Source organism: Pollicipes pollicipes, unplaced genomic scaffold (assembly GCF_011947565.3).
Source record: "Pollicipes pollicipes isolate AB1234 unplaced genomic scaffold, Ppol_2.1 Scaffold_7231;HRSCAF=8579_pilon_pilon_pilon, whole genome shotgun sequence".
NCBI lineage: Eukaryota > Metazoa > Arthropoda > Thecostraca > Pollicipedomorpha > Pollicipedidae > Pollicipes > Pollicipes pollicipes.
The window spans coordinates 1,301,223-1,328,448 of record NW_023597034.1 but is presented as its reverse complement, the minus strand read 5'-3'; the positions used below and the strand labels follow the sequence as shown (position 1 = coordinate 1,328,448).

The 27,226-nt window shown below is 67.2% G+C and overlaps 1 protein-coding gene across 1 annotated transcript in view; it reads right to left on the bottom strand.

Moving 5' to 3' along the window:
* Positions 1–24,087, bottom strand: part of LOC119109236 (katanin p80 WD40 repeat-containing subunit B1) — a 30,995-nt gene extending 6,908 nt beyond the window's left edge. Inside the window, exons 1-3 of the mRNA XM_037232828.1 lie at positions 24,072–24,087; positions 21,067–21,197; positions 128–346 (exon numbers count right to left, since the gene is read on the bottom strand). Coding sequence (XP_037088723.1) covers positions 128–346; positions 21,067–21,197; positions 24,072–24,087 — 366 coding nt within the window. The remainder of the gene's footprint in view (positions 1–127; positions 347–21,066; positions 21,198–24,071) is intronic.
* Positions 24,088–27,226: the final 3,139 nt, after the last annotated feature.

Below are 27,226 nucleotides of genomic sequence, written 5' to 3'. Positions count from 1 at the left end.
ACGACCCCCCTCCCCCCCCCCCCAGAGGTGTTCTGCGCATCGCCAACTGCACATCCACGCCCACGGCGACGAGTTTCCGAGCTGCGAGCCCGGCCGGCGGCTCTCCGCCGGACGTCGCCGCACCCACCTTGATGTTGGTGTCGAAGCTGCCCGAGGCCAGGAAGTCGCCGTACGGGTGGAAGTCGATGCAGCGGATGTTGCTCTTGTGGCCGGTGAGCGTGCGCACTAGCCGGGCCGCCTCCAGATCCCAGATCTTGATGGCGCCCGAGCTGGAGCCGGCGCACACCAGCTCCTCCGTGTGCCCAAACCGCACGCACTCGACGGCCGTCGTGTGGCCGCTCAGGCTCTGGCGACAGATGGCAGCAGTGAGGTGCCGCAGGTAGCGCCACCGGCGCGCGGCGCGGCGCGGCTCGGCCGGCGCACCGCACAACGGTTACAGGGCTGGGAGCCGACAGGCAACGGTCGACAAGGAGGAAAAGCAGACTTTGTCACGCTACCGCTGCGCAGTTCCTCTGCTAATGTTACGCTGGCAAGTTTAAGTGCTAGAGGTAAATGCTCTCGGCTTAAGTGCTCCTTTACAAAGTGGTGCTTCACGCGACTACGCCATTGTCGGTTAACGACACCATATCAGATCGGCGTTTTTTGCATGCGAATCAGCACACAAGATCAAACCCCACCGGCACCGGACGACCTTTCTACGACAACAAAGAACAGGTGCGCTGCTGACGGCGCGCACGGGGGCCTCTTGACTTCTGCCGCGCCAGGCTTGCGCAACGCCCTCTCCTGACTGCATGACGCATCCGAGCCGTGGCCGCCGCGCACACCTGGCGCGCCGAGACTCCCAGCCCGATCACGGAGGTCGCCGTCACCGCCACCGACGGCAGAGCACGGCCCAGAGCGGCTCCCGCCTCGCTCACGCCACCCCAGGGGAATGCGCCTTCAGCGCGAGGGGCGGTACAGCGCGAGTTAGGACGGGGGCGCGCGCGCGACCTCGTACCAGCCCGCCCAGCGCGGCTGGGCCCCGCGACGGCGCCCCGGCTGCAGGCGGGACAGGACCACAACTGTCGGCCGGCACCGCACCGAGGGACCGGGGCCGAGCCGCCACCGGCGCGGTTCGCACGCAGCCGGACGCGTCGTTTGCCGCTCACGCCGCGCCGGTCCGCAGAGTTGGACAGTCAGCACGGCGCGACATCCGCGCTGGGAGAGGCGCCCACGACCCATGACTGCCTTCCGGACCGGCAGCCTAAGAGCGTGGCGGCGGCGCCCCCCAGCTGCCGTGGCGCGCGGCAGCTGGACGGCGCCTTTCCGCCGCCTCTCACTCGCAATTGTTTCCGGCTCGTAGGGTTCACACACCGCCACGCCAGTTTCATCTCTGGTCGGCACCTTCGGAGAGCCTGCGAGCGCCCGGTTGCGCAGTGCTGTCGCCCTTCACGCAGGCTGTCCTGTGAGCACCATGCGGCAATGCGGCGACATCGGCGACCTGCCGATGTGCCCGCAAGCCGCCACGTCCGCTAACGGATCTGTAGTCGGACGAAGCGGGGCTTGAATCGGCGCACAGAGGCGCGCAGCTGGCTCGGATGGGCAGCACCGACACACACGGCCACCGCGCCGGTGTCCGCGTTTGAACTCGACCGACATCTTACATAACAACTGTTTTGAAGCCAATGCGCCTCGTGACAGGCGGGCTTTGATCATATGCATCTGCACCAGGAAGTGTTCGATGCCAATGCAGCAGCAGGCTGCACTCACGAACAACACAGCCGTCCGTGCACTGTTTGGCTCGGTGCAGCCCTCGAGCCTGAGCACCTGCAGGCCGGATCGCCCGCTCCGGACGCCGCGTCCGTCGCTGACGAAAGAGTGCAGCCCACCAGCTGTTCGTGGCGCGGTCGATACCGGCTGGAGACAGTGGGCACCTGACGGCACCGAGGCCGCCGCTCGTCCTTCAGGTCACGACCTCTGGACACCGCCGAGACCGGAGAAACGGGCCCGTCATTTCCGGTATTCTCCAAGGCAGCCGGGATGACAAACGATTCTGACGTAAAGGCTGAAGCACAACAAGGACAGACGGCTGCTTCTGTCACTGTCACTCGCGTCAACTCCCTTGTTCGATCCCTCACTTACGACTGGAAATAAATCCCAGTTAAAAACGACAGCGAGTGGGCGTCGCGCGCGCCACACGCGCCTGGGCCCGTGATCGCCTGTCACCCGTCAATTAGCAGCGGCCGCCACCGGCTCCGACCGGCACCGCCCGCCGGTCAACAGTCGCCGGCCTTGTCCCGAGCCGACCGACGTCCGGGCCACGCGCTGAGCCGCTGCTGATTCAGTTCAGCAGACGCGCCCGTTCGAACCCCCTCCCCCCCCCCCCCCCCCCTCCTCCCCACGCACAGCTGATCAATACGCGGCGGGCGGCGGGGCGGCGGCGGCGGCGGCGGCCACCCCTGCCGGTCGGCCGCGACGAGACGGCCGCGCTCGCGGCCGACGTACCTGGCGCGGCGCGCCGCCGCCGGCGCCAGACCTGCCGACGGTCGGAGCAGCGGCCGACGCACCTGGCGCGGCCCGCCGCCGCCGGCGCCAGACCTGCCGACGGTCGGAGCGGCGGCCGACGCCTGGGCCGGCGGCGGCCCGGGCGCCGGGTCCCGCTCCCGGACCCGGCGGCCTCTGCCGTCACGCACCCAGATGGTCCGATAGCCGAGTAAGGCCTGCAGAGGCCCGGCGCGTCGGGGGCGGATCATGACAATCGGCCACATCGCATTCCGCGCGGGCCCCGACCACTCCCGGCGGGCACGCAGGCGCCACCGTCGCCGGCTCGGCCACCGGCGCACCGGCCACGGCGTCTCCATGGCAGCAGACGCATCTCTGCCCGCCGAGAGTTCCGACGTCCCCGCGGGAATCGGCGGACATTCGACGTCAAATCGTCTGCGCTGGTGGATGGTGGTGGACAACACAGGAACAACCATCACAGCACGCATCTGTCCCATCGCGACAGTGCAGAACCACCGACGGCCGCCCCGATCTCGTGTCACGAAGCCGGGTTCGGTCGGCCGGGGATGGGAACAAAGGCGCGCCGTACCCCGTGGTCGGGACCATGTTTGTGCATGCACGGCCGGTCGATGGGCGGGCAGCGGTGGCCGGGTCAGGCGAGGGGCGCCCGGCCGGCGTGCACGGCCGGGCCACGCCACGCCGGCCGCTCCGCTCGCCCATCGACCGGCGCGCCAATCATCCGTCCAATTAGAGGACGGACGGCCGGGAGGCGGCGCCGACGCGACGTCTTCGACGAGCGGCGTCGGCCGGGAGCCCGGCTGGCCCAGCGCCGACGCCGGCTGTCCAGCGGGGCGGAGCACGACCGGCGGCGAGCGGTTCTGGGTCAGACCGCAGCCTTGTCGGCGCGGCGGGCGGAGTCGCCGTCCAGCGGGGCCGGTCCGCCCACGGCGCCGGGCGTAGCCCCTGAACAGGCGCGCCGGCTGAGCGGCCCGGGGCCACACCATCTGCCGGCGGCCGGCCCGCTGGCGCCGGCGGTCGGCCCGCCGGCCGGCAGTCCACGTCACACACAACGGCGCGGCCTCGACAGGCGGACACACTGGCGCCCGCTGCGTAACTGATCAATGAGCCCACCACGTGCTGACCGGAGTTGCAGACGTGCCCGCCGAGTAATCCCGTGCGAACCGCAGAGTCACTGTGACACACGGCGATCGGGTGCAGCCGTTTGCTCGGACGCCGTAGACGGCCGGCCCGGCCCTGTCGCCTGTCGTGCGGCCCACAGCGGAAATTCCGCGGCTGCACGACGGTGACCGCCGGTCTGAGCGTTCGGCCCGAGTCTGCACCGGATTTAGCTCCGGTCCCACGGCGTCGGCGGTAGGAAAACCGCCACATCAAAACGCCAACTGCTAGCTACCTGCGCGACCACGGCCCCGACCAGCGAGCGGCCGACGGGCCGGCCCGGGTGACCGGTCATGGACGCTCGGAGGCCGCGGTCAGCACCAGACGCTCCGTCATGCCAGGTTCGTGCGGCGACCTGTATTTCATACATGCACTGCATGCATGAGGCCTGCCCTACATGCGCTGACCTGGACTTGCACCCATGGCGGAGACGTGCTCAGACGCCAGGACCGCCGGCCCGCTGCATACACTGACCCGGTCCCAGGCGGGACGTCCTGTGGCCGGGTCCTGCGACTGCCAGGCCTGCCTTCGACCAGGTCCAGCCCCGGCGTCGGTCGGACTCGGCGCAGCACGGCCCGCCCGGCCGGCCGGCAGGACACGTGGAGCGGCGGCGGCTGACCGGCGGTCACGGCGGCCGCCGGCCGTGGCAGGCGCACCGTTACGGGACGACGGCGGCGGCGGCGGCGGCGCCGGCGCCCGGCAGCTGCCGGAGCGGGGGCGGGCCGCCGCCGGCCGACAACGGTGCACGCCGCCGCCGTGGCCGGCCGGCCGGCTGCCGCCGTCATATTTCACCTGGCTCGGCGGCGATTACACCAGTGTGGTCACATTGGCACTGACAATTACAGTGTAATGATGGGCCAACGGTGGGCAATATCACTGTTTGGTGAAAATTGTCATATTGGATGATTCGGCTTCTCCCAGTGCTGTACGATCAAAATAAAGCCGCGGTCTTTCCTTTGATCACCGCGTTGAATCGGCTAGGAAAGTCTTCTCCAGTATGTTCGAGCTCTTGAAATAGCCACCAGCATCGCTCACATAACATCACCAACCATACGACGCTGGCCGCCATCTGAGCTTGGAAAGCGCAACAGAGCTGACGGGTCCGTCCCACTACTGGTTTCATCGGCCTCAGACCGTGCACCGGGGCACACTGGAGACACCGACCGCTCTCCCTTCCCACGGGAACCCCCTGACAGGCCCATCGCTCAGCCGGCGGCGAGTCTCGGGCCGGACCGGCAGGTACGCCTCGGCCAGTCCCTGGGCACGACCTGCACTACCGGGGGCGCCCCGGTCAGCCACGCAACGGTCGGCTCACGGCGCCCCGCCGGCCGTGACCCCGCCCCGAAGGAGCCACACACGGCGCGCCCAGTGACGGACAAGGTAGTCGCCGGCCGAGCTACGGGTCTCGGCCGAAACGCCACATACTTCCCTCGCACGCATGTTTCCTGAACCTCAGGAGCCTCCCCCGCCCGATCGACAGAGCCTCGCCGCCCGATCGACAGGAGCCTCACCGCCACGATCGACAGGAGTCTCGCCGCCCGATCGACAGGAGCCTCGCCGCCACGATCGACAGGAGTCTCGCCGCCACGACCGACAGGAGGCCTCGCCGCCCGATCGACAGGAGCCTCACCGCCACGATCGACAGGACCCTCGCCGTCCGATCGACAGGAGCCTCGCCGCCACGATCGACAGGAGCCTCGCCGCCACGATCGACAGGAGTCTCGCCGCCACGATCGACAGGGGCCTCCCCACCCCGATCCTCGCCGCCACGACCGACAGGAGTCTCGCCGCCACGATCGACAGGAGTCTCGCCGCCACGATCGACAGGGGCCTCCCCACCCGATCCTCGCCGCCACGATCGACAGGAGCCTCGCCGCCACGATCGACAGGAGTCTCGCCGCCACGATCGACAGGAGCCTCACCGCCACGATCGACAGGGGCCTCCCCGCCCGATCCTCGCCGCCACGATCGACAGGGGCCTCGCCGCCACGATCGACAGGGGCCTCGCCGCCACGATCGACAGGAGTCTCGCCGCCACGATCGACAGGAGTCTCGCCGCCACGATCGACAGGGGCCTCGCCGCCCGATCGACGGGAACCTCGCCGCCACGATCGACAGGAGCCTCGCCGCCACGATCAACAGGAGTCTCGCCGCCACGATCGACAGGGGCCTCGCCCGCCACGATCGACAGGAGCCTCGCCGCCCGACCGACAGGAGTCTCGCCGCCCGATCGACAGGAGCCTCACCGCCACGATCGACAGGAGTCTCGCCGCCCGACCGACAGGAGCCTCGCCGCCACGATCGACGGGAGTCTCGCCGCCACGATCGACAGGAGTCTCGCCGCCCGATCGACAGGAGCCTCGCCGCCACGATCGACAGGGGCCTCGCCGCCACGACCGACAGGGGCCTCGCCGCCACGATCGACAGGGGCCTCGCCGCCACGACCGACAGGAGTCTCGCCGCCACGATCGACAGGAGTCTCGCCGCCCGTTCGACGGGAGCCTCGCCGCCACGATCGACAGGGGCCTCGCCGCCACGATCGACAGGAGCCTCGCCGCCCGTTCGACGGGAGCCTCGCCGCCACGATCGACAGGGGCCTCGCCGCCACGATCGACAGGGGCCTCGCCGCCACGACCGACAGGAGTCTCGCCGCCCAATCGACGGGAGCCTCGCCGCCACGATCGACAGGGGCCTCGCCGCCACGATCGACAGGGGCCTCGCCGCCACGATCGACAGGAGTCCCTCGCCGCCACGATCGACAGGGGCCTCGCCGCCACGATCGACAGGGGCCTCGCCGCCACGATCGACAGGGGCCTCGCCGCCACGATCGACAGGGGCCCTCGCCGCCACGACGACAGGGGCCTCGCCGCCCGACCGACAGGAGCCTCGCCGCCGCGATCAACAGGAGCCTGCCGCCACTACCGGCGGCGCTGGCGCTGGCACCGACGGCGTGTCTCCCGGTTCACTTGCTCGGCGTGCCCTATGCTCGGCCGCCTTCAGCCGACAGCCTTCAGCTTCCGCCGCCTGTCGGTCACCCCCCGCCCCCCCCCCCCCCCCCCTCCCCCGCATACCCACGGAGTCTGCCAGGGAAGTGCCTTCCATCCGCCATCCCGAGCCACTGGCCGACTCTGGGGGCGGCCACCGTGGCCGGGATCGAGTTCGTCCCGGGCAGCGACGCGCGCCGGACACACGTGCTCGGTTATCCCCACGACAGCCGCATGGGAATACATTATCGCGGAAGGAGCACAGCGCACGCCGGTATTGTGGGGCAAGCCGCACCGATCGGGTCGGCCGGCCGGCCGCAGGCGGTGGCCACTGCGCCCGTTTCTTGCTTGCTGATCGCTTATCGGCGAGCTATCTTTACAGCCAGGGGCAAAAATGCGCGCAATTTCATGCCCGTCACAAGGCACGGAGTGCCCTGCATGGCGTTCGATGAGAGGAACAGCTCCGGCAATGGCCACCAGCTTAGACACCAGAGGAGCGTCGCTTGCCACCGTTCGCCAGCCATGACCAGCCCAGCCCGGCCCACCCAGCTCTGGGACGCACCGACCCCGGGCACCAAGACCGGGTCAGCACGGGCCGAGACGGCGGCCCTCGGACGCGTCCCGAATCGAGCGCAACTATGTACACGGCACAGCCGACGTGACTCGAACAAACAGATCGACAATGCGGCCGGAGAGCCGCCTGACCGGTCCGCCGGCTCAAGTAGGCCGGCCATTACGCGGCGCCCGAGGTGGCGGCCGGTGTCGTCAGCACACCGCCGCCGCCGCCAGCCTCGCAGGACCGCCGCCGCCGCCGCCGCGGCCGATGAAGCCGTCCCGGCCGCCGCCGCCAGCGTTATTAGCGGTGCGCGCCGCCGCCGGCCGCCTCTGTTGACTCGCACTAATGGCAGGCGAGGCTCAGCGCGGCGCGGCTCCCACGGCGGCCGGCCACCCTGCCGTGACCCGGCGCCGGCCGACCGGAAGCAGGGGTCGCCTGACCCCCGGCTGACCCGCCGCTGACCCGAGCCGCGCGCAGCACGCCCGCGCCGTCATCCATCACGAGCGGCCGCGCAAAAAGCGACACGAAAATTGGGCCGTGACGCGACGCGGCCACGGCGATTTTCACAACGGGGCGGGCCGGGCAGCGGCGGCCGGCGCTGGGTGTCGGCGCGGAGCCGGGCCGCTGCCACCGGAGCCCGGCGAGAGGGCAGCGACGGACCAGACGGAGACGGCCCGAGACAGACGCCTCGAGCTCACTCCGCCCCACTCGCTGGGCTGACGTCGTTCCCGGAACGGCTGATGATGACTGAGGAGGCGACTGCGCCAGTCAATACGGGCGCTTTGCCTGGAGGACAGTCTGCTGTGTGTGTGCCACAGACAACAGGTAGAAATTCAAAGTGACCACCTAGCAAACCGTAGCTCATGGTGGCGGCTGAACGAACGATAACTTAAACCAATGAGCACGCTTTAGCTTGCTGAGCCACCAGAAGCTTTGAGAGCCTCAGGCAACTCCGAAGAGGTCGTGCTGCGTGGTCATTATTCAAGTAGAGGCAGAATTGTAAGTCAGTGCCACAATTGGTACAAATGAGCCGGGATTATCATGGAGAATTGACACGAGAACTGTCCCTGGTCGCATACTGATATGGTGAGATAGCCAAGCCACACTCCTGCGAGGTGCCCCCCCCCCCCCCCCCCGTTTGGATATGCAAGCAATATCTAAGAATGGTGAAAAGCGGCATGCTTACTCTGGAGCAACAAGATTTCATCTGGCCTTCATCCAAACCCAAATCTCATTACATCTTTCGCCCATCACTTCATCACAAAGCAATGACGCATTTGCCCCCAGCGCTGACTAGCTTCTCCGTCGGGTCAAAAACGTAGAGGCTTTTATCTGGCGGACAGTGATGGATTGCCTGCTCGCCGGGGTAGCCCGGTGACGCACCAGCGTACAATTCCGCAGTTTCAGCATGCCGGTAACCAAACGTTAACAACTTTCATTGGAGTGTAATGAAGTATTCAACATGTAAAGCCATTCACCGTCCACACCCCTCACGCCGAGTGACGCGGGAGACTTCTTTACCCCCTCCCCCCGCCCAGATACACAGACGCAGATAGACAAGCATAGCCAGATTGGCAGATATTGTGTCTGTTGGTGAAGCTTTAGGTGTACTAACATGGGCAAAGGAGACACCTAAGACAAAGAAAAGACAGCCAGACGGTTAAAAACGACGGTAGAGGCGGAAACAAAGGCCACTATCGTATGCATTGGCGAGGGTGCACCCCAAGCTAAACCTGCCATTTCGATCGAAGTCGCTGAATTATGTATGGCGCTCCAAGGCCAGCCTGTCCGGCTGACCGCGTCGGCCGGCCAAATTTTGACGGCCGTCCCATAACACCCAAACTGCACCCCGGGTGTTGTTACCCAGATTCGCGGCGCGCTGCAAATTGACGCAGATCGCTGGCAACGGTCGAGCCGCTGCGCCACCGCCGCCGCCGCTGCGGAACGGCCGGCGTCCGTGCGGCCGCAAGAGAGGGCCCAATGCCACCACAGCAGGGTCAGCCGTGACCAGCCGGCCGGCCACCGGGTCAGGCCCGGCCCCGTCCTTGTCAGACCAGACTGCGGCCGTGTCAAAACAGACTGCGGCTGGTGTCAGGCCACACAATGGCCGTGCCAGGCCAGACTGCGGCCGAGTCAGAACAGACACCGGCCGTGTCAGAACAGATAACGGCCGTGTCAGAACAGACACTGGCCGTGTCAGGTCAGATCTCTGCCAGATTCAGGCCTTGTCGGACCAACCATTCCCAATGGGCGGCAGCTATGAAACAGCTCGCCAACATAACGTAATATCTGCGCTAGACTGCAGGCGCAGGCGGGATTTGCTGGGCAAACCACTGGCTGCTCCATCCGTAGGGCTGCTCCATCACGAGTCTGCTGCCCTCCGACCACCCCAGTGGCGCTGGCAGATCGATCGATGCATCTAAGGTCGCGTCACCCGACGCACGTTCATGAGAATGGTCGGCGCCGACGATAGCCCGCTGTGCGGGGAGCGGCACGGGTCCGGGGCGCTCAGATCGCCACCGTCACCGGCCCGTCGAGCGCGAGGCCTGGGGCGTGAGCTGCACCAGACTGGCCCTCCGCACGTGACCGCCAGCCGGCACGGCCGCCCACGGCAGTTCCCATGTGTGTGTATCCCTGCCGTGGATGGGCCACTACGAACACGACGGCGCGACAAAGCGCGTCATGATGCAGAACAATGCATGTGGGGCACGCCTGTCGCATGCACGTCATGTACACGACAGAAATCTACATTACACAGAAGCTTTCCCCGGAAGCCGCGATGACTGTCTCCACGGGCGTGCCTACACGATCCCATACGATCGGTGAAATGCCCGCACGCCTGAAAACGTGCGGCGCCCTCATAACGAGATCTGGCCGCGGTGGGATGACCGCCGTCTGGAAGCCGATCCGGCGGCGGCGGCGCCGGCGGCCCCGGCCCAAGAGCGGCTGCACGAGTCAGCGCCGGCGGGCATATCATGCCGCCGGGCGACATTGGCTGGTATGCGGCGGTACCGGCGGCGCCCAGCGCGTTCGCCGCGCACGCTCTGGCGGCCGAGCGCGACCCGGGCCGCACGCCCGCCGCCGAGAGGAGCGGCCGTCCCGGCCTGGCGCGGCGCCGGCATCCCGAGGGGCGCCGTCAGCCGGTGAGAGGTCAGGGCGGGCCACGCCGCCGTCTGCATACAGACGGAGAGCCACACATCCATCACGCCCCCGCCGCTCGGCGGCGTTCCCCACGCGCGCGCGTCGCCCGGTAATTGGACGCGGCCTGCCTGTCGGCACGCACCGCCCGCAGCAGCGTGAGCAGCGGACGGTGGACGGTGAGCAGCGGACGGTGAGCGGTGAGCAGCGGACGGTGAGCGGTAACCCGCGCCGGGTCGTGCGGTCGTGGTCAGGCGGCGGCGCCACCTGCCGACCCGCAGTCAGGCCTGCCCGCCGAACGTGACCGGCGCACGCACAGTCGAAGGCTTTCGACATGTCCGACGTCACGCGGCCGGCGCCGCCAGCAGCGGGGTCGTCCGGCTGATTTCACGTGAGAAACGCACAAAGAACAGCGTAATGGGCGCTCGTGTTCTGCTACCCACGCCTGTTCCCAGCGCGTGGGAACGTGGGCGGCCAGGGCACCGCGGTAAACGCCCGCATCCGCGGCGCGGCCACCGTGTGAGAAACAAAAGAGGGCGAAGACGCCGCCTTGCGGAACACCCCCGGCGCGCCCCTCGCACGGGACGCGCTTGGCTGACTTTGGCCGCCGCTCGGCGGGTTTAAAACGACGTGCGGCGGCAGAGCGTCATCACGCAGCCGCTTCACTTGCTCGACGCCCCGCGTCAGGCGAGCAGCAACAGAGCTAATCACCGGAACTGGGGTCAGACGGCAGCAATTACGGGCCCGCCGGGGCACGACAGCGGCCTAGTATCCCTTCCGGCACGAATCGTCTCGTTACGTCGGCCATCAGCGTTGTCTTCCGGCGACGCCGCTACAAGAAGAGTCCAAACACAACGGTAACAACCACTATATAAGGCTTAATACAATAACGCGAGTTTGGCTTCCATTTGCGGCTGCGTCATGCGTCAGGGACCATTGTCTATCAGAAGACAATTCATCAATTAACTCGTAAAGTTGGTTCGAAAGAACGCGGCCTATGCAGCCTTCAAGTGGAAAGGTCATCCCTGGCGGATTGTGCTGGGAGTCCTTGTTCGGTTCGGCGTGTTGACATGGAAGGAACGTGTGAACGTCGCAACCAAGGACATTCATACCCCCGCCATTTGGATTACCTGCTAGGCACGAGCATTTAAGGCAATGGCCTTCGCCTACCGACTTACAAACCAACATTCCGCACATATCGTGTCACATATCCCTGCCGCAAGCGAATGGCCTTCCAATTAGCATTTACACACCTGCATTGGTAATAGCTACGTTTCTCTGACGGGGGTAGTTACGCATGTCCGTCTCATACGTCTGCCCCTTCACCATCGGGGAGAGATCGATTCTAATCACCGCCAGTGGACAAGAATCCAGTTACCTGCGGATCAAGTACTTCCTCATCGCCGGCTACCGTTTACAACTGATCCAAATGGGCAAGTCGTTCGAATTCCAACAGAGCCGACACGAATGTTTGAACATTGCATCTTCCTCTGTAATGACATCGGCACCGCGCATGCGACCGCGAAGACAACAATCACCGGGCTGCCGAAAAACGAAGGCCAACTCGCGAATCGCACGTAAATCTGCAGTGTGGCTATATTTACAATCTCAATACATTCCGACCACGTTTGGTGACGACACACAACTCGCTACCGACGGTGCAGCCACATAAATAAACAGCTCGGAAGCATGAGACGAGACTAACATGGCGAAACCATCTGCCCCATAGGACCTCGTGAACGGCCCAGAACAAGCCGCAGCTCGTGTTATCGAGATTTCCAGAGCAAGGGCGAACCCGGCCGGCATCACACGGAGGCGCTCTCGGGCGTACCTGACGCCAGGAGGGCGGCCGCCCCGACCTCGACAGAGCTCGCGGCTCACGTGTGCGTCGGCGGGGCCGCTATCAGCCGATCGCTGAGGTCGGCCGACCTTCGCACGCCGCCGACGGGCGCCGGCCGGCACCCGACACCGCCGGCCGCGGCGGTGTCGGGTGCGGCACAGCCCAGGAGGGGCGAAGCCGCGTGAACCGGCCGCGCACCGGCGCGCGTCACAACAGCGCGTCCGGCGCCGGCCCCGCGCGTGCCGCTCTCGTGCGCCGCTCGGCCGAGCCGCCTGTTTGTCGGGTGTTGGCCCGGTATTCGGACGGCGAGCGGGTCACGCAGACCGCCACGCCACCGCCGCCGGCGCGTCGGCGCGACGCCGCAGCTCTTTGTTGGCGCCGTGTGACACGGCTTGCCGCCGCCGGCCGGCCCCGTCCGCGCGTAAATCAGCGTTACGTGCGGCGGCCAGGCCGCGGGCCATCCGACGCAACCGCTGCGACGGCGGCCGTGGGAGCGGGGAGCGGGAGGCGGCCCGGTGTCCGCCGGCGGCGCGGCCCGCTTCCGTCCGGCCCCGGCTCGGCCGCGGCGCCGCCCGTCCGCTGCCCACGGCCGATCCGGTCCGGGCCGGGCGGAGCGCGAGATGACGCCGACGCTCGCGGCCCACGTCGCCGGATTCCAGCCGGCCGGGCGGCTGACGGACGACGCAGGTCGCGGCGCCATGCGGCGGCTGGCGGGTGCTCCGCCCGGTCGGGCCTCGCCGGTCGCGATGGAGGTTTCGACTGGCGCCGGGGCCTCACACCTGAGCGGCACGACCGCGCCGTGCCACCCACACTGCCAGCTCCGCTGCAGCGTGCAAGTCACGGCGCGGCGGCGTGAAGAAACGGGCACGGCCGCGCGGCACGTCCTCGTGCCAATTACACGGCCGGGTCTCCGCAGCGCGTCAGCACAGAGGCGCCAACCGCGCCGGACAGCGGGCGCCGTCGACAGCGCAACAACAGGGCAACGGCACTTCGGCCAGCGTACAGACGCTGTTTGGCAGCTGGCTGTGAAAAGTATCGCTGGCCCCAGTCGAGACGGCCCAAAGCGGCGCATTCCGGGAGCCGACAGTGCCGACCTCGGCCAGCCGCCGTCGCCCGACCTCTAGGAGGACGCCTCTCCTGAGGCCCCTCCGCAGCCTGGCCACTGTCGGTGACGGCCGCTGCGTCATGCCGGGCCGGCCTCCCTGAGAGGTGGCGCCTCACTCCCTGACCGCCGCCCACACGACCGCCCGGCCACTGCCGGCCAGCCCGGCGAACCGGACGCTCCGGTCTCGGACGCCACAATGCAGGGAGCGTCAGCCGCCGCGGCCCACGCGCACTCACCAGAGGGCGAGGCGCCGGACGGTCGAGCCTCGGACGCGACGACGAAAGGGTAACGTCAGCCGCGGCGGCCCACGTCCACTCAGCGGGCCGGTCACAGAACAAAGGAAACAAAGATCGGACGCAACCGGCGCCTTCACGCGCCCGAAGATAACGATCATATGACGCGTCATATCAGAGATCTGGGTTTCACGGGTCCGTATACAGGATTTTCACCCACCAACACGCCATTTTTGCTGCTGTTTTTGTCCCCGCAGTAAAACACCGCATCACGAATCCGCGGCAGCCAGGCCCAACACGGAAGCGCTAGATCTCCATCAGCCATCGGCTGGAACAGAAACAAATCGCCGTCTTGATGGGGTGGCCTGGTATCGGCGCCGCCGCCCGTCTCCGAGGAGCGGCGCCAGCCCTGCGCGCCGTGGCTCGGGTGTCGGGTGTCGGCCGGCCCGCTCACCGCCGCGGCACGCTCGCGAATCGGCCGGCCGGTGACCCCGGGTCACCGGGCGCGAGCGGCCCGTCTCGGAGAAGTGGCGCCAGCCCCCGCGCCGCGGCTCGAGTGTCGGACCCGGCCGGCGCCGCGGCACGCTCCAGGCGCCGGGAGGCGTCGCGCGCCCCGGCCGTGCATGTCGAGCGGCCGCCGGCCCGCAGCGGCGGCAGCGGCGGAGGCGGCCCGCCTGGTCCGGTCACGTCAGCTGCGCATTAGCGGTGTCGGCCACTGGCGTCGGCCGCACGAGCGGCGCCGATGCCGCCGCGGCGGCGGGGTGGCGCGGAGTTCGCCGATCAGCGCCAACTGGCCATGCCTGTATGCATGTATCTGTGAGCACGAGTGGACAGAACACTGTTTTTCCTCGCCATCACCCTCTGTTTTTATCACTCGGACGTCAGCGTACGGACGTCCATATCGCACAGTGGCATGGATGGAGTCTAAATGAGCACTTGCCTGTCGAATTTGACGGATGCAAAAACTCACTCCGCACGAAGGCGAGCTCAAAGGAGCTTATGGGGAACCACCATTAGCCACACGACGGCGCATGCTGAGCTCAGAGCGACAACACGCGGCTCGGCTCCAGGGCTTCAGATCTCGACCGCCAGCCCCGCCATTGCGGCCCGTCCGCCATGCCTCTGCGGCCGGCGATGCCTACCGGGCCGGGCCGCGCTGGCAACGCCGCCACGTCGGCCGGCCGGGCGCGAGGGAAAACAGGCCGATGACGCAACTCCGCCGGCGCCGAGACACGTCGACAGCCGAGAGCTGCAATCTTTGCAGCCCCGCTTCTCCGCCCGTACACAGCAACCGGATACATGCAGAGGGCGAATACCGCATACGTCAACGACACAACCAACTGGGGCCGATCGAAAAGCGGGGCTCTACGAGGCTGTTTGACAGGCTGCGACCTCCCACATATCGTGTTTTTTTGTCGCCTGTAATCGGCTGTATTGTTTGCTCAACTGCTGCAGGGGATCGCAGCCAACGCTCAAGCTGAACTAACGTTGACTTCCTGAGACCTTGAGCCCGTCACTGGGGGCCCAAGGTAAGGGCGGAGGCATCCAGCTAGGGAGCCGAATACCGTTGAATAGCTCTTGTCACCTAACACCATTGCACCAACCGGCTGCAAGTGGCAGGTGCCTCCCAGCCAGACCCAACGACCTCTGAAATTCGAAATGTCACGGCTTCTGTTGCTCGACGCAGTGAAGCCAGCCACCTTACTGCTACACCAATGCTTTTTGCAGCAAGCCTGCTTGTTTTCTGCACGACTAACACTTGCAACATCCAAAACCTCTCCCCGATTTTACGCAACATCGCCAGCGGCACTCAACTGGGCCTCGTTAATAGCCGCGGCTACATCACGGAAGCACATTAAGCCCTTGTCTAACCAGTTCACCCCTTCAGCTGCTCTAGTTTGACCAGTTCTACCACCGGACCTGTCCGCTGCCCCGTTAAACCCCAACCCTGCCGCCACCGCACCGCCAGACGCTCGGACGCCGCCGGGACGCGGCCTGGCAGGCGCAGCCGGCGCGACGGCCGGCTAACCCGGCGTCATGCCCGAGCTGCGCGGCCGCCTCCGCCGGGGTCACGCCGGCCGGGTCAGAGGGCGCGGCAGGGCACGCCGACACGCAGCAGGCCGTGCGGCTCAGCCCGGCGGCACGGCACGCACAGTCTGCCGGCCGTGGGAGAGCGCCTCACCCGCCGCCCAGCCCGTAAACAGGTTACCGGAACCGGGCGCCGCCCGCCGCCTGCCGTGTTCAAACAGGCGCCGCACAATGGGCCAGCGCGACGAGAAAGACGGCGTGGGCAGCGGCGGACAGGCCGGCTGTCGGCGCCTCCGCAGCGGCTCGTTCACGGCGCGGCCCACATCTGCCGGCGCCGGCGCCGCGTGCAGTGGGAAGCGGCGTCGCGCCACGCTGCGGGGCTTCAAAAAGGCCGGGAAGCCGGCCGCCCGCAGCACGGTCCCGGTCGGGTCAGCGACACCGCGACCGGCCGCGTGCCATGCAACCGCCTGTCACCGGCCGGCGGCGTCGCGCTCCCAGCCGGCCTCCCGGGCGCTGGCGACCTCCGGTGACCTGCCGCCCCTCCAGCGCAGGCCGCTCGCGAGCCCGCGCTCACGCCGCGCGACGCCCGCCGTTCCGCAGAGCAAGCGCCTGCTCGGAAGTGCGTGACGGGCCTTAAACGGCCGTAAACGGGCCGGCGTCGAAGGCGCGCGGCGCCGAATCGGCGTTCTCGCCACGGCGCCAGGCGAACGCCGCGCTCTCAGACTTCACTGCTGTCGTCGCGGCCGTCTCCGGGCAGCGCGACAGGCGGGACGGACGCGCGTCGTGGCTGGCGACGGCCGACGCCGGAGCGCCGCGCCGCAGCGGCGCTCCGGCGGCCGCGCCTCACGGGCCGGCCGCTCGTCTGCGGCGACTGCAGCCGCGCACATAAACAAACCCGGCGCAGTGCCGCAGCGGCAGACGCCAGCGCCACCGGCGCGGGCCGCATGACCGACCGATCCGTCGTGCGAGCCCGCCCCGGTGTGGGCGCCCACACCGCAGCCGGCCGCCGCGTGCGTGCCGGTGCCGGTGCCGGACCGGAGCCGGGCCGCTGCCAATCAATGAGGGCCGACCTGGGCGAGCCGGCCTCGTGCCGGAATCGATCGACGCGTGCGGCCCGCCGACGGCACGCCACCGCCGTCCGGCACCGACGGGCCGGCCGCGTCGGGGGCACCTCGTCACGGTGACGCAGGTATGTGGCGTCAAGGCCGGGCGTGACCGGAGCCCTTGACTCTGAGCCCTGAGCCCTGAGCCCTGAGCCCTGAGCCCTGAGCCCTGAGCCCTGAGCCCTGAGACCTGAGCCCTGAGCCCTTGACTCCACACACTCAGTTCAGCTTTGGGATTGAAGGAGGCGTTCAACGGATTACGATTTCTGAGCCCCAAATCCTCAGCGATATGGAGTTGAGACCGAGGAATGTTACGCATGCTCCTGAGCTGCATGAGTGCCATGCAGAGCTGCCCATTAACCAGTTCACCTCGGAGACAATCCTGCGTCTGTTGTCAAGCAAATTCAACGTCAAGCGAGCGACGCACATAGCACGCGGCAGCATCGCCAGAGCGCCAATGTCATGCCACATGTGTGGTTCACACGAACGACCCTGGGCGACACCGGGTGTTCCCAGCAGCCTGCTGTCGCTACCCAGCGTGGCCAGCCGCCCCGAAGCGGCGCCACGGACGCCGCGAGCGCGGCCAGGCGGCGGCGGCTCCCACCGCCGAGCAGGCAGGACGCCGCGGTCTGACCGCGGCGTGACCCAGCGCCCCGGCCGGTGGTGCGCACAAAGGGCCCGCCGCCGCAAGACCCCCGGCACGGGGCCAACCCGGCCGGTGCGCTCCAATCACTCTCTCACGCCGCAAGAGCCGGCAAAAAAGAGCGCGCCGGGTTACGGTGGGGTCCGACGGACGCGGCCGACACGACTGGGCCTTGGCTGAACGGCGCGCGGACTCGCCAAGGTTCGTCAAAGAATAACTCGACGGCCGGGACACAGAAACGCCATTGTAAACATGCCATTCATGGCGACTGAAACAATCGTCAAGGCTGATTGCCGGACAGTGCAGCCATCTACACGGCGAGCTGAAGTCGTGCGTCGCTAAGGTCCGCAGCTGGCGCGGAATGTGTCCGTGGCGGCCCGGCCGTCACAGATCAATACGTGGCCGTCGCCGCCGACCAAACAGCCGGCCCCGTCGCGACGTGCCACGTGCCGATCTGGGGCAGCGGTGACGGCGGCGCGGGTCAGCCGCACACCCACAATACAGGCCAAGGGCGGCCCTTTGGCGACCGATCCGACTATTCCGGGAGCCGACTCCTGGCAACGGCAGCGACACGCCTCCCGGACGCGGGGCTTACCGGCGCAGCGTTCACTGTTCTAGTCATCCTTCGGCCAGAAGGGCAACAGGCCCGGTGCCTATAATGGCGCGGCCGACCATCCCCGGACGTGGTCAGAAAATAAAGGGAAAATTGAGGAAAAGTGTTCCTGTTCCCCGTAATTGTCTGGTCAGACCAGTCAGCGCACTAATTTTTACTTAAGCCGTCCAAAACGCTGGCTGCCTCTCACAATTACGGGTGATCTGGATGACACGGCCTCCAATGCGTGCCCACGCTCGCCGTGAGCTCGCTCGGCGGGCGCGAGCAGTGCCAATGGATCGGGCTGCGCTCGGCGGCGCGGTTCGATTACCGTGGGCGGGAGCGCGGGGGCGGGGTGATTAGCCAGCTGTCGGTCGGTCCGCCTGACCTCGCCTGACCTCGGCCGGCGCTGATGGTCCTGTCGGCGGCCAGCGAGCCCTGCCGGCGCCGCCCCGGGACCGGTGGTAACCACCGGTGGACGAGCGGGCGGCGGTCTGCCCCCATTCGGCCCCTCCCCGGAGCTGGGAGGGCTGAGTAGCCAGTGGTCTGCCCTCATCCGGCCCCTCCCCCGGACCTGGGAGGGCTGAGTGGCCGGCGGTCTGCCCCCATCCGGCCCCTCCCTGGAGCTGGGAGGGCTGAGCGGCCAGCGGTCTGCCCCCAGCGGCGGCCCGTTCCAAAGGTGGCGAGGGCGCTCTGAGGACGCAGCTACATTGGATGCCAAGGCGGACGTAACGTGATCCAGGCTATCGGGCCACCGGCCTCGGTAGCCTCGGTACAAACCATTCTGACGCCGGTTATCAGTTCAAAATCAACACTAACGGTGGCGTCCACGACACGCGATAATTCCAATCAAACCGCTATTGTTGGCATGAGGTCTAAAAGCATATCCCCAGGTACACGCGAGATAAATTACACAACACTTTCATGCGAAGAGTGGAGAGTAATGGCAAAAGAAACGACAAAAACGGGAGAGCCGAGCCCGTGTTTATCAAGCATTATTCTAACGTACTGCTATGACCAGCATACAATTATAGCATTACAACTTCGTACTACTAGAACGCATCATAGCATGCTATTTGTATCCCATACATTGTATCCCTGGATGGCCACGACCGATACATAAAGGATAACACCATAACCCCAGAAGCTAGACTGGACCACATCCTCCGCTGGCTGCGACGCTGCCCTCCGGCAGCCCCATTTGGCGGCGTGGCCGGCCGGCTGGGCCGCCGTTCCGGTCCGCAGGCGGGCGGCCGGGCCTCCACATCACACTCGACGGCGGTCGCCCCCGGCGGACCCGAGCCAGCTTAACCACTCTCACCGAACCACTTGGCCAGGGGACTCCGCCCCTCGGGACGATACGACGGCCGAACCCGACCTGGATGCGGGCAGGAGGGGGCTGTAACGTGTCCCTGACCGCCGATCTCATGCGCTATCAGCCTGGTCAGGGTTTCAGGGCCAAATACCGGTACGCTTTCATAGACGCCCACATCATGTGATATCAAATCTTATCACATGGACACCACGACAGACGACGCCACCGTTCACAAACGAGCGTGGAGCCACGCCTGCTTTCTCCGCGCCCGCTGCAGCCCTGCACCGGCAGGCGGCGATCGCCGTCGGTACAGCGCGCTCCAACATAACTGGCCGCGGTGGCGTGCCGCCGGCCCATCGGACGGCTTCGCCGCCGCCTCTCTCCTGCCGACGCCACGGCGATCCACCGATGACCGCTGTCGTGCGGGTGATCTCACGCCGCGAGCTGCACAGAAACCCAGGACGCCGCTCTCGACCGGAGACGCGTGAAACTGCCGCACCGCGATGCTGGCACGCGATTCTTTAATGAATACTGACGTCACGCAAACGGTGTCTGGACCAGGAACGTCGGGCTTTCCAAATACCAGAAAAAGCTTGCTTGTTAAATACGTTGGTTTCTGGGACTGGTCGCGGCACGAGCCAAGTCACCACAGTTCTACGCCAGTAATAACGTATCTAGAACGAGGCCAGATGTACTGACACCAGTCTCCCAGGCAACCCTGCATCTACAGTTTGGGCCACTGGCGGCGCGGCCCAGCTGCGCCTGGCGTGGCTCCGCGGGCCGGAGTGGCTCCGCCGCGCCATACCCGGCCGGCAGCACGCGTGTCGATCGCCGGGAGAAAGCCCCCGCCACCGGCCGGTCGTCACTCACAGTCCGCGCGGCGCCCCGGAGAAACCGAACGAACGGACGGGCACCGGCCGCCGCCGCCGCTCGCGCCGGTCCAGTTATCGTGGAGATGAACGGCGCGGCGGAAGTGACGTCAGACGCCGGCTCGCCGGCCGCCAGCTGTTGTTTTCCCACGGCGCCGCGCGGCCGCCGGCAGCCGGCGACTATCTGTATCAGGCGAGCCACGAGTAACCCACAGCGAGGCGCAGCTCCCAGCGCTGCCAGCGGCCGCCGCTCCTTGGGCCCGTCCGGTGCGAGCAGCCCCGTGACCTGGTGCGGCGCGGCCTCCACCCGGGTCCGACAGCCCCCGCCGTGCGCCGCGTCCATCCTCGGACCCCAGTCGCCGAGTCGGCACGGCCACGGTCACCGCCATGGCAGCAGTGACGTCAGAGGAGGACGGCATGAGCGTGCGCCGATCCAGCCGCGTCCACATGGTGGTACACAACACCCCTCCGCCAGGGACGCGCAGCCCGTCTGTGGAGGTGACCCGCCCGACCGCCGATCTCGGGTCACAGTCTCCGATGACCTTCACGCCAACCGGCGGCGGGATGTGTCTCTTTCCCGGGCGCGGGCAGAGGACACTGACGCAGCGCAGCGCACCGGCGCACCGGCGACCCGGGGGGCCGACCTTGGCCCACAGAGCCGCCTGATGGACGGGCAAGGGGCGCCGCCCGACGATGGATACCCGCGTCCGGAGGTCAGCACCCAGCTGCAGCCCTGCCGCGCATGTCCTTCATGAAACGTGAGCGCCGGGAGGCAGGCTTGCTCTGCCCGGCCGCCTGGGGTCGCAGGAGGCGGCGTCCCACTGAGTCCGTGTTATGGGTCTGCGTGACGAACGTGACGGAGCTCTCGGTCGCAGCAGCCAGTCCCGGAGTCATACACACGCCGCCCCCGCCCCTCTCGAAAGCCAATGACAAGGCCTCGGGGCGATAGACAGCACGCCCGGAGTAACCAAAAGAGCCCGCCCGGCCGAGGCCGGCCACTCACCATAATGCAGTTGGGCTTGCCGACAGCCCACAGGTTGACCTTCTTGTCATCGCCGCCGGTGACGAGCACGCGGCCCGACTTGTGGCCCAGCGCCAGACAGTTGACGTTGGAGCTGTGCGCCACAAACTCCTCTGTGGACACAGCGGACGACAGCCGGTCAGGCGCGACAGGCGCGACGCGCGGTGACGCCGCGGTGACGGCGACGCCGACACGCCGCAGATGACGGCCGCTCCGGCCGGAAGCCGCGCGCGCGCGCGCCGCACGGCCGCGCGCGCACAATGGCGCCGGTTCGCTGGCTCGCGCCAAAACGGCGCGCGATAGCGACAGCGGTGGGCTGAGGTGGAGGGAAGAGGGCAAATGAAATGCGGATCTTGTTAGCACGTGGTTCAGGGGATGGATCGGCAGCGCGGAGGGTGTGTTCGGTAGGGCTGTGACAACACTGAGAACAACGCTACCACGGGTAAAGTGCTGACAACGAACGCTTAACACATGACAGGGGAACACTACACGTGCGGCAACGGCATAGGTGTTGCAAAGATCAGCCACCGTGCGACAAGAACATGGCAGATGGGGCTGGAGTGGAACGGGGCTCCTCGTTATGTCCTAATCGGCACAAGCTTTACGAAACATAATACACACCGTCGAAATCCGGGGAGGAAACGATGTTCGGGGAAACTCCTCAGACAAATTTCCTAGTTCCAAACCGGACCACGCCTGCCGTCTACGGTTAGCCGGTGCGGATCACAGCCGCCTGCCACCGACGGCTGACAACCTCGAGCCTCGGAGTCACGCGGCCCGACGCAGCAGTCTGTCGCCCCACCCGGGACGCCTACTTCGGTCACGACACCGCCGCCATCCGGGTCAGAGGCGCCTGCCACGCGGCCCGGCCGTGGCAGCCGGGCGTGCCGCCGTGGCCGGTGTCACGCGGCAGCCCGGCCGCCGCCGCCGGCGCAGCTGCTGCTGCTGCTGCTGCTGCTGCGGCGGCGGCGGCGGCGGCGCGCACTTGTGGGCCGCTCGCCGGACCGTCATGTCGGCGTCATAGGCGCGCGGTGCCGCCGCCAGTGCACGCAGCCGACGCCGTCAGTCACTGCCCCGCCGCCCGGCTTGGCCTGGGATCCAGGCCCGGGCTCAGGCCCGTCGGATTTGGACATACCGGACAGGGATCTGGGCGAGGACTTAGGGAATCAGATTTGAGCGGAGCTTCGCGTCAGGGTATCTGCGCTTGGGCGAACGCGCGTCTGAAAACTTGGGAACTCTGTTCACCAGTAAATCACGGCTCAAGTTCAGCCGCAGAGATGGGCTGAGGCTCGGACACGGGCCGCAGCGCCGGACCGGGCTCGGAGAGGCGCGTAATCACCCTCCAGTCAGAGCCGCCTGCCCAGGGCTCCCAGCCGCGCGCCGGATGACCGCCGTGTGCAGCTTCCGTGGCGGAGCGCCGAGCCATAATTGAAAACGCGAGAACCCCACCGTGGCGGGGATCGATCACGATCAACAGGCGCCGTGTGCCCGGCCGCCGGAGCAGCCGGCGCCAGCTGAGTCCGCGGCTGGCAGCGGGCTGCCGCTGCTTCTCAGGCGGCCGGGACCCGTGACGGCCACAGGCCGGGCCCCGGACCCCACAGCGCCGTAGGTCGCGGCGCCCACACAGCGACGCGCGCGCGGCCGACGATCGCGCCGCCGCCGCCAGCCGGCCGGCGTGCAGGCTCAGGCTCGGTCGTGTGCCCACCGCTGCCGGACGCCCGCCATCCCCGAGCCGCCGGTCCGCGCCTGACCTCCCCCGGCGGCGATCACCGTCCGGCGTACCCCATTCCAGTGGCGTGGCAGCGGCCATTAGCGGCCTGTAATGACGCGGAACTCGACGTGCGGAGCCGGGGACTCACACCCAGTCATGCACACAGTCATTCTCGGCGGCGTGCCGGCCGAGCCAACGGGAGACCGCGCCAAGTCAGCGGCCACGCCGGGCGTGACGACATGCTGTAATCAGCATCCTTTCCGTTGAAGTGCAGTCGCCAGGTATGATGCACGACTGAGATTTTCCAAGCGCTTGACGAGGAGACGCACGGCTGAGATTCCCAGCCAGCGCTCGATGGAGAGAAAGCGTCGCTTCATTCCCCGGCCGGTATGCCGTGCCGCAGCGCGTCAGCAGCGGCGGACGATAGCACCCGTCGGCGGCCCTGCACCGCGCGCGGCCGCGATGTCGCCGGCGACTGTGGCGCGGGCCGTGCGGCCGCAAGGTCACGAGCGGCCACAGGTGCCAACGGCCCGCGGCCGGCGCGTGACCAGAGCGCCGCGCCGCCTCGGTCACGGCCCAGCTCGGCCGAGAGCGCCCGTCATCGGCCGCGCTCGGGTGCCGGCCACGCCACGCCGCGCTACTGGCGGCTGCTGTCCCAGCGAGTACGCTCGGCAGCCGATTTGTGCTGACCTGGCGACCACGGCGTCAGGGACAGAGCCGCCAACCGGACTTACCACGCCTTCTCTATCGGCTTTCATCGACAGCACGCGCCGGACCAGGCGCAACAGCTGCTCCGACGGTGCGCAAACGAGAAAACAAACCACCCTGCCTCAGTGCGAACGTCCGCAGCTAGACTGACCAAACTGATGCCGCGGCGGCCAGTCGCGTCTGCCGGGTAGCCCGCGCTCCAGTGGCGACCGGCACTGTCCCGATGACAAGGGGCCGTGCTTGGTGGCTGCACCCTCGGTCGGTAGACCAGTTCCCACCCAACTAGCATATGTCCTGATCAGTAAATGGGCACTGGAGCACGCGGGAGCCTGTGTAAGCCGTTTCCTACCGCCCCTGCATTTTCGATACCGTCAACAGAAAACAAACAAAACAAACCGCGGAAATTTGGCATAACAGATAGCGACGCCAAACGTTCGACCGTGCGTCACGTCACCAACGCGGCGGTCCTCCCCTCGCAGTTTGGGTGTTACATGATGGGTGTGAAGCAATGGTACTGACACCAGGTACCATCACCTCACACCCATGAGGCGAACGAACCGGAATTTACCACGGCCCGTCTTCATGCTCGCGACCACGACGCGTACCCGAGACACGACCCAAATGGATATAAATCACATCAGCCGGAAAACATTCTGCAATCTTCAGTTCTGCCGCCTTTATCGCGACAGCCATCTGCGCTCGTTTGGTTCCAATTACACATGCAGATCGACTTCAAACTTCAGCATGAGTCAAAGCCTAACGACACGACTTCAGCGGAGGCGTGGGATTCTAGCCATGTGGGTAAAGTGACGAGGTGATAGGGAGCCGAGGAGATACGCGCGCAGACCGTGACGGGGCTGGCATCCGTCTGCCGGCGGTACCCGTGACGTCAGCGGGGCGCGCGCGTCTCCGTGACCGTGACCGGCGGCGGCGCCCGGCAGGGGGCGACAACCCGGCGGCCGGCGCCGCGCCGACCCCGGCGACCTTGACGCTCCGCCGCGGAAGGGAGCGCGCCCGTTGCGGCGGCGAGGGGCGGTGTGCGGGGGGGGGGGGGGGGGCAGGTGATGAGCCGGTCTCCCCCCCCACCTGGCGCGATGCGTTGCCCGGATGGCGTCCCGCCCACGGCGCGTGCCCTCGTTACGACCACCGACACGCCGCGGCGCGAGAAGGCAGCGCGACCGCCGCCGAGCGGCCAGCTCGGTGGCCGCTGGGAGGTCGCGAGGGGCGGCATTTGTCGAGGGGCGCATCACCAGCCGTGCGGCCCGCACATGCCGCGCGCTACCACTACCGGCCGCCGCGCGTGCTGTGACGTCACGGCGGGGCGGCCGTCAATGGCGGGCGGCGGCGCGAGGCCGGCCGTCAGCGCGGCACGTGGACAGTGCGCCGGCATTGTGTCCCGCCAGCGGTGTCGAGCTGGGGCGGGGCGGGGCGCGCCGCGGCGCCGGGAGTGTGGCGCTGCCGGCAGGACCGCGCCGTGCAAACCACACCGCTCAGCAGCAGCGCGGCGTCGCTGGGATAACGCCCTGCATGCACGCCGAGGGCTGGAGCGGAGCACGCACACTGGAGAGGACAGGATCGCGTTGTGCCTGATGGTAGCTACCTCACAACGTTAAAAACCAAACCAACGGGTCGGGTTTGCCCTAAAATCAACTCTCGCGACCCGCACGGTGTTCAAGAGAAAAAATTAAAGATCAACCCGTTTTGAATCACACGATTGGTGTTTGCCTCGTACAGCCGATCATACACACCCGCTAACGATCGCGCGCAGACGACCACCTTGAGCTCATATCCGCCGTCGGCCGAGCGTCTCCTCTAATCCCGTAGCGTGTCTCGCCTCTTTGACCTAATTGATTTCATGTTAATCGGGAGCTAAAAGCGTATTCCAGCCGACAGCACCGCTGCATTAGTTATCAGGCGGCGCCGGCCAGGCCGCACGATATCGCCCCCCCCCCCCTGCCCAACTTTTTTCAGCCGGCGGCCCACATTCAGAGTGTTACCGAGCGGCCGGTTGTTTCGACACGGCACGGAGTGGTCAGCGGCGGCCGTCAGGGTCCGCTCCAGCCTGGCGCCCGGCGCGCCAGGCCAGTCCGTCGCGGCGCGCCAGGGCGGTCTGTCGCAGCGCGCCAAGCCGTCCAACACGGCGCGCCAGGCCAGTCCGCCGCGGCGCGCCAGGGCGGTCTGTCGCAGCGCGCCAAGCCAGTCCACCACGGCGCGCCAGGCCAGTCCGCCGCGGCGCGCCAGGCCAGTCTGTCGCGGCGCGCCAGGCCAGTCCGTCCGGCGCGCCAGGGCGTCTGTCGCGCGCCAGGCCAGTCCACCAAGGCGCGCCAGGCCAGTCTGTCGCGGCGCGCCAGGCCAGTCCACCAAGGCGCCAGGCCAGTCCGTCCGCGCGCCAGGCCAGTCCACCGGCGTGCCAGGCCAGTCCGCCGCGGCCGCCAGGCCAGTCCGTCGCGGCGCGCCGCATGATCGGCGGGCGACCAGACCTGGTCTGGACCGAGCTGACCAGACCTGACACGGCCGGACCTCGGCCTGACGACGGCGAGCTCGACCGAGGCGCTACTGAGGCTAGTACCACCGACGTCAGAGGACCGAGAGGAGCTCACCTCAAACATACGAATGCCTGAACTCAGCCAGCAGGAGCGCGCCAGCAGCTAGCCCAGACTGACCCCACGCGGAGGTGGATGACTCGTCGATCGGCCTGACCTGACCTCGGCTGACCTGGTCGGCCGGACCGCGTCGTCACCGCGGCCGGCCGCTGCTGACGGCTGAGGAACGGACCCAGGAGGACGCCGGCGGCGCCGACCGCACCCGTCACTTCACTCGGCCCAGCTCGCACGTTCAAGTGGGAATAGAATTCGAGTCGCGTCCCAAGGCTATTGGTCCACAATGACAGGTAGTTTGGGCCAGACAGCGACGCCCGTGACTTGTATCCAGGAGAACAATCTCCCGACGAAGGCCACATCAGATCTGGAGTCCAGATTATCTGTCATCAGGTGTGGCTCACGGGCCAGAATCGACAAGGCCAGGTTAAACAACTGTCGATTTGAATTTTAATGACACTAGGAACGAAACAGAAAGTGCAGGGCTTGGGCCCACTGCAGACGGCTCCGCGCATCAGTGTCACAGCATTCCACACGCGGGCGCTTGTCAGCCCGAATACGCCGGCCGTGAACGCGCCTGCTGAGAACGGGACGAGTGTCTCCGTGCCTCCTTACGCACCAGCAGCTGACCTGCCACATCAGCAAGCCACTGTTCGGTAGATTGGCGATGCAGCGCGCAGTAGCGAACTGCTCGAGCTGGCCATCACATCCCACTATGTTCAGCACTGCGCTTCCAGCTCCAAGGCACATACATTTCAAGCCTTTCCATCCGGTTCACGCAAGGTCGACGTAAACGATGCCGGCCTAGCATGTCGTCATTCTGTAAGCTGACAAGCCTTTCGGACAGCTGACTCGACAGCTTGGGGTCCCGTGCGTCTCAATCGCAGTCAAGTGCGAGCACGTGCTGTCCGGCAGCGTGGCCTGATGCACGACGCTGCGTTATCGCCGCCCGATAACGGCCCGGTGTGGGCGTGGAGCGGCCGCACCGGGCCGAGCAGGGCCCGCCAGCGGCCGCAGCCGAGCCGCCAGCGCACAGACACGGCCGGCAGACACGGCCGGCCGCGGACCGCCCGGTGGGACACGGAGCCATGTCCACCGTTGCCCGACGAGCACGTCCCGCGGCTGG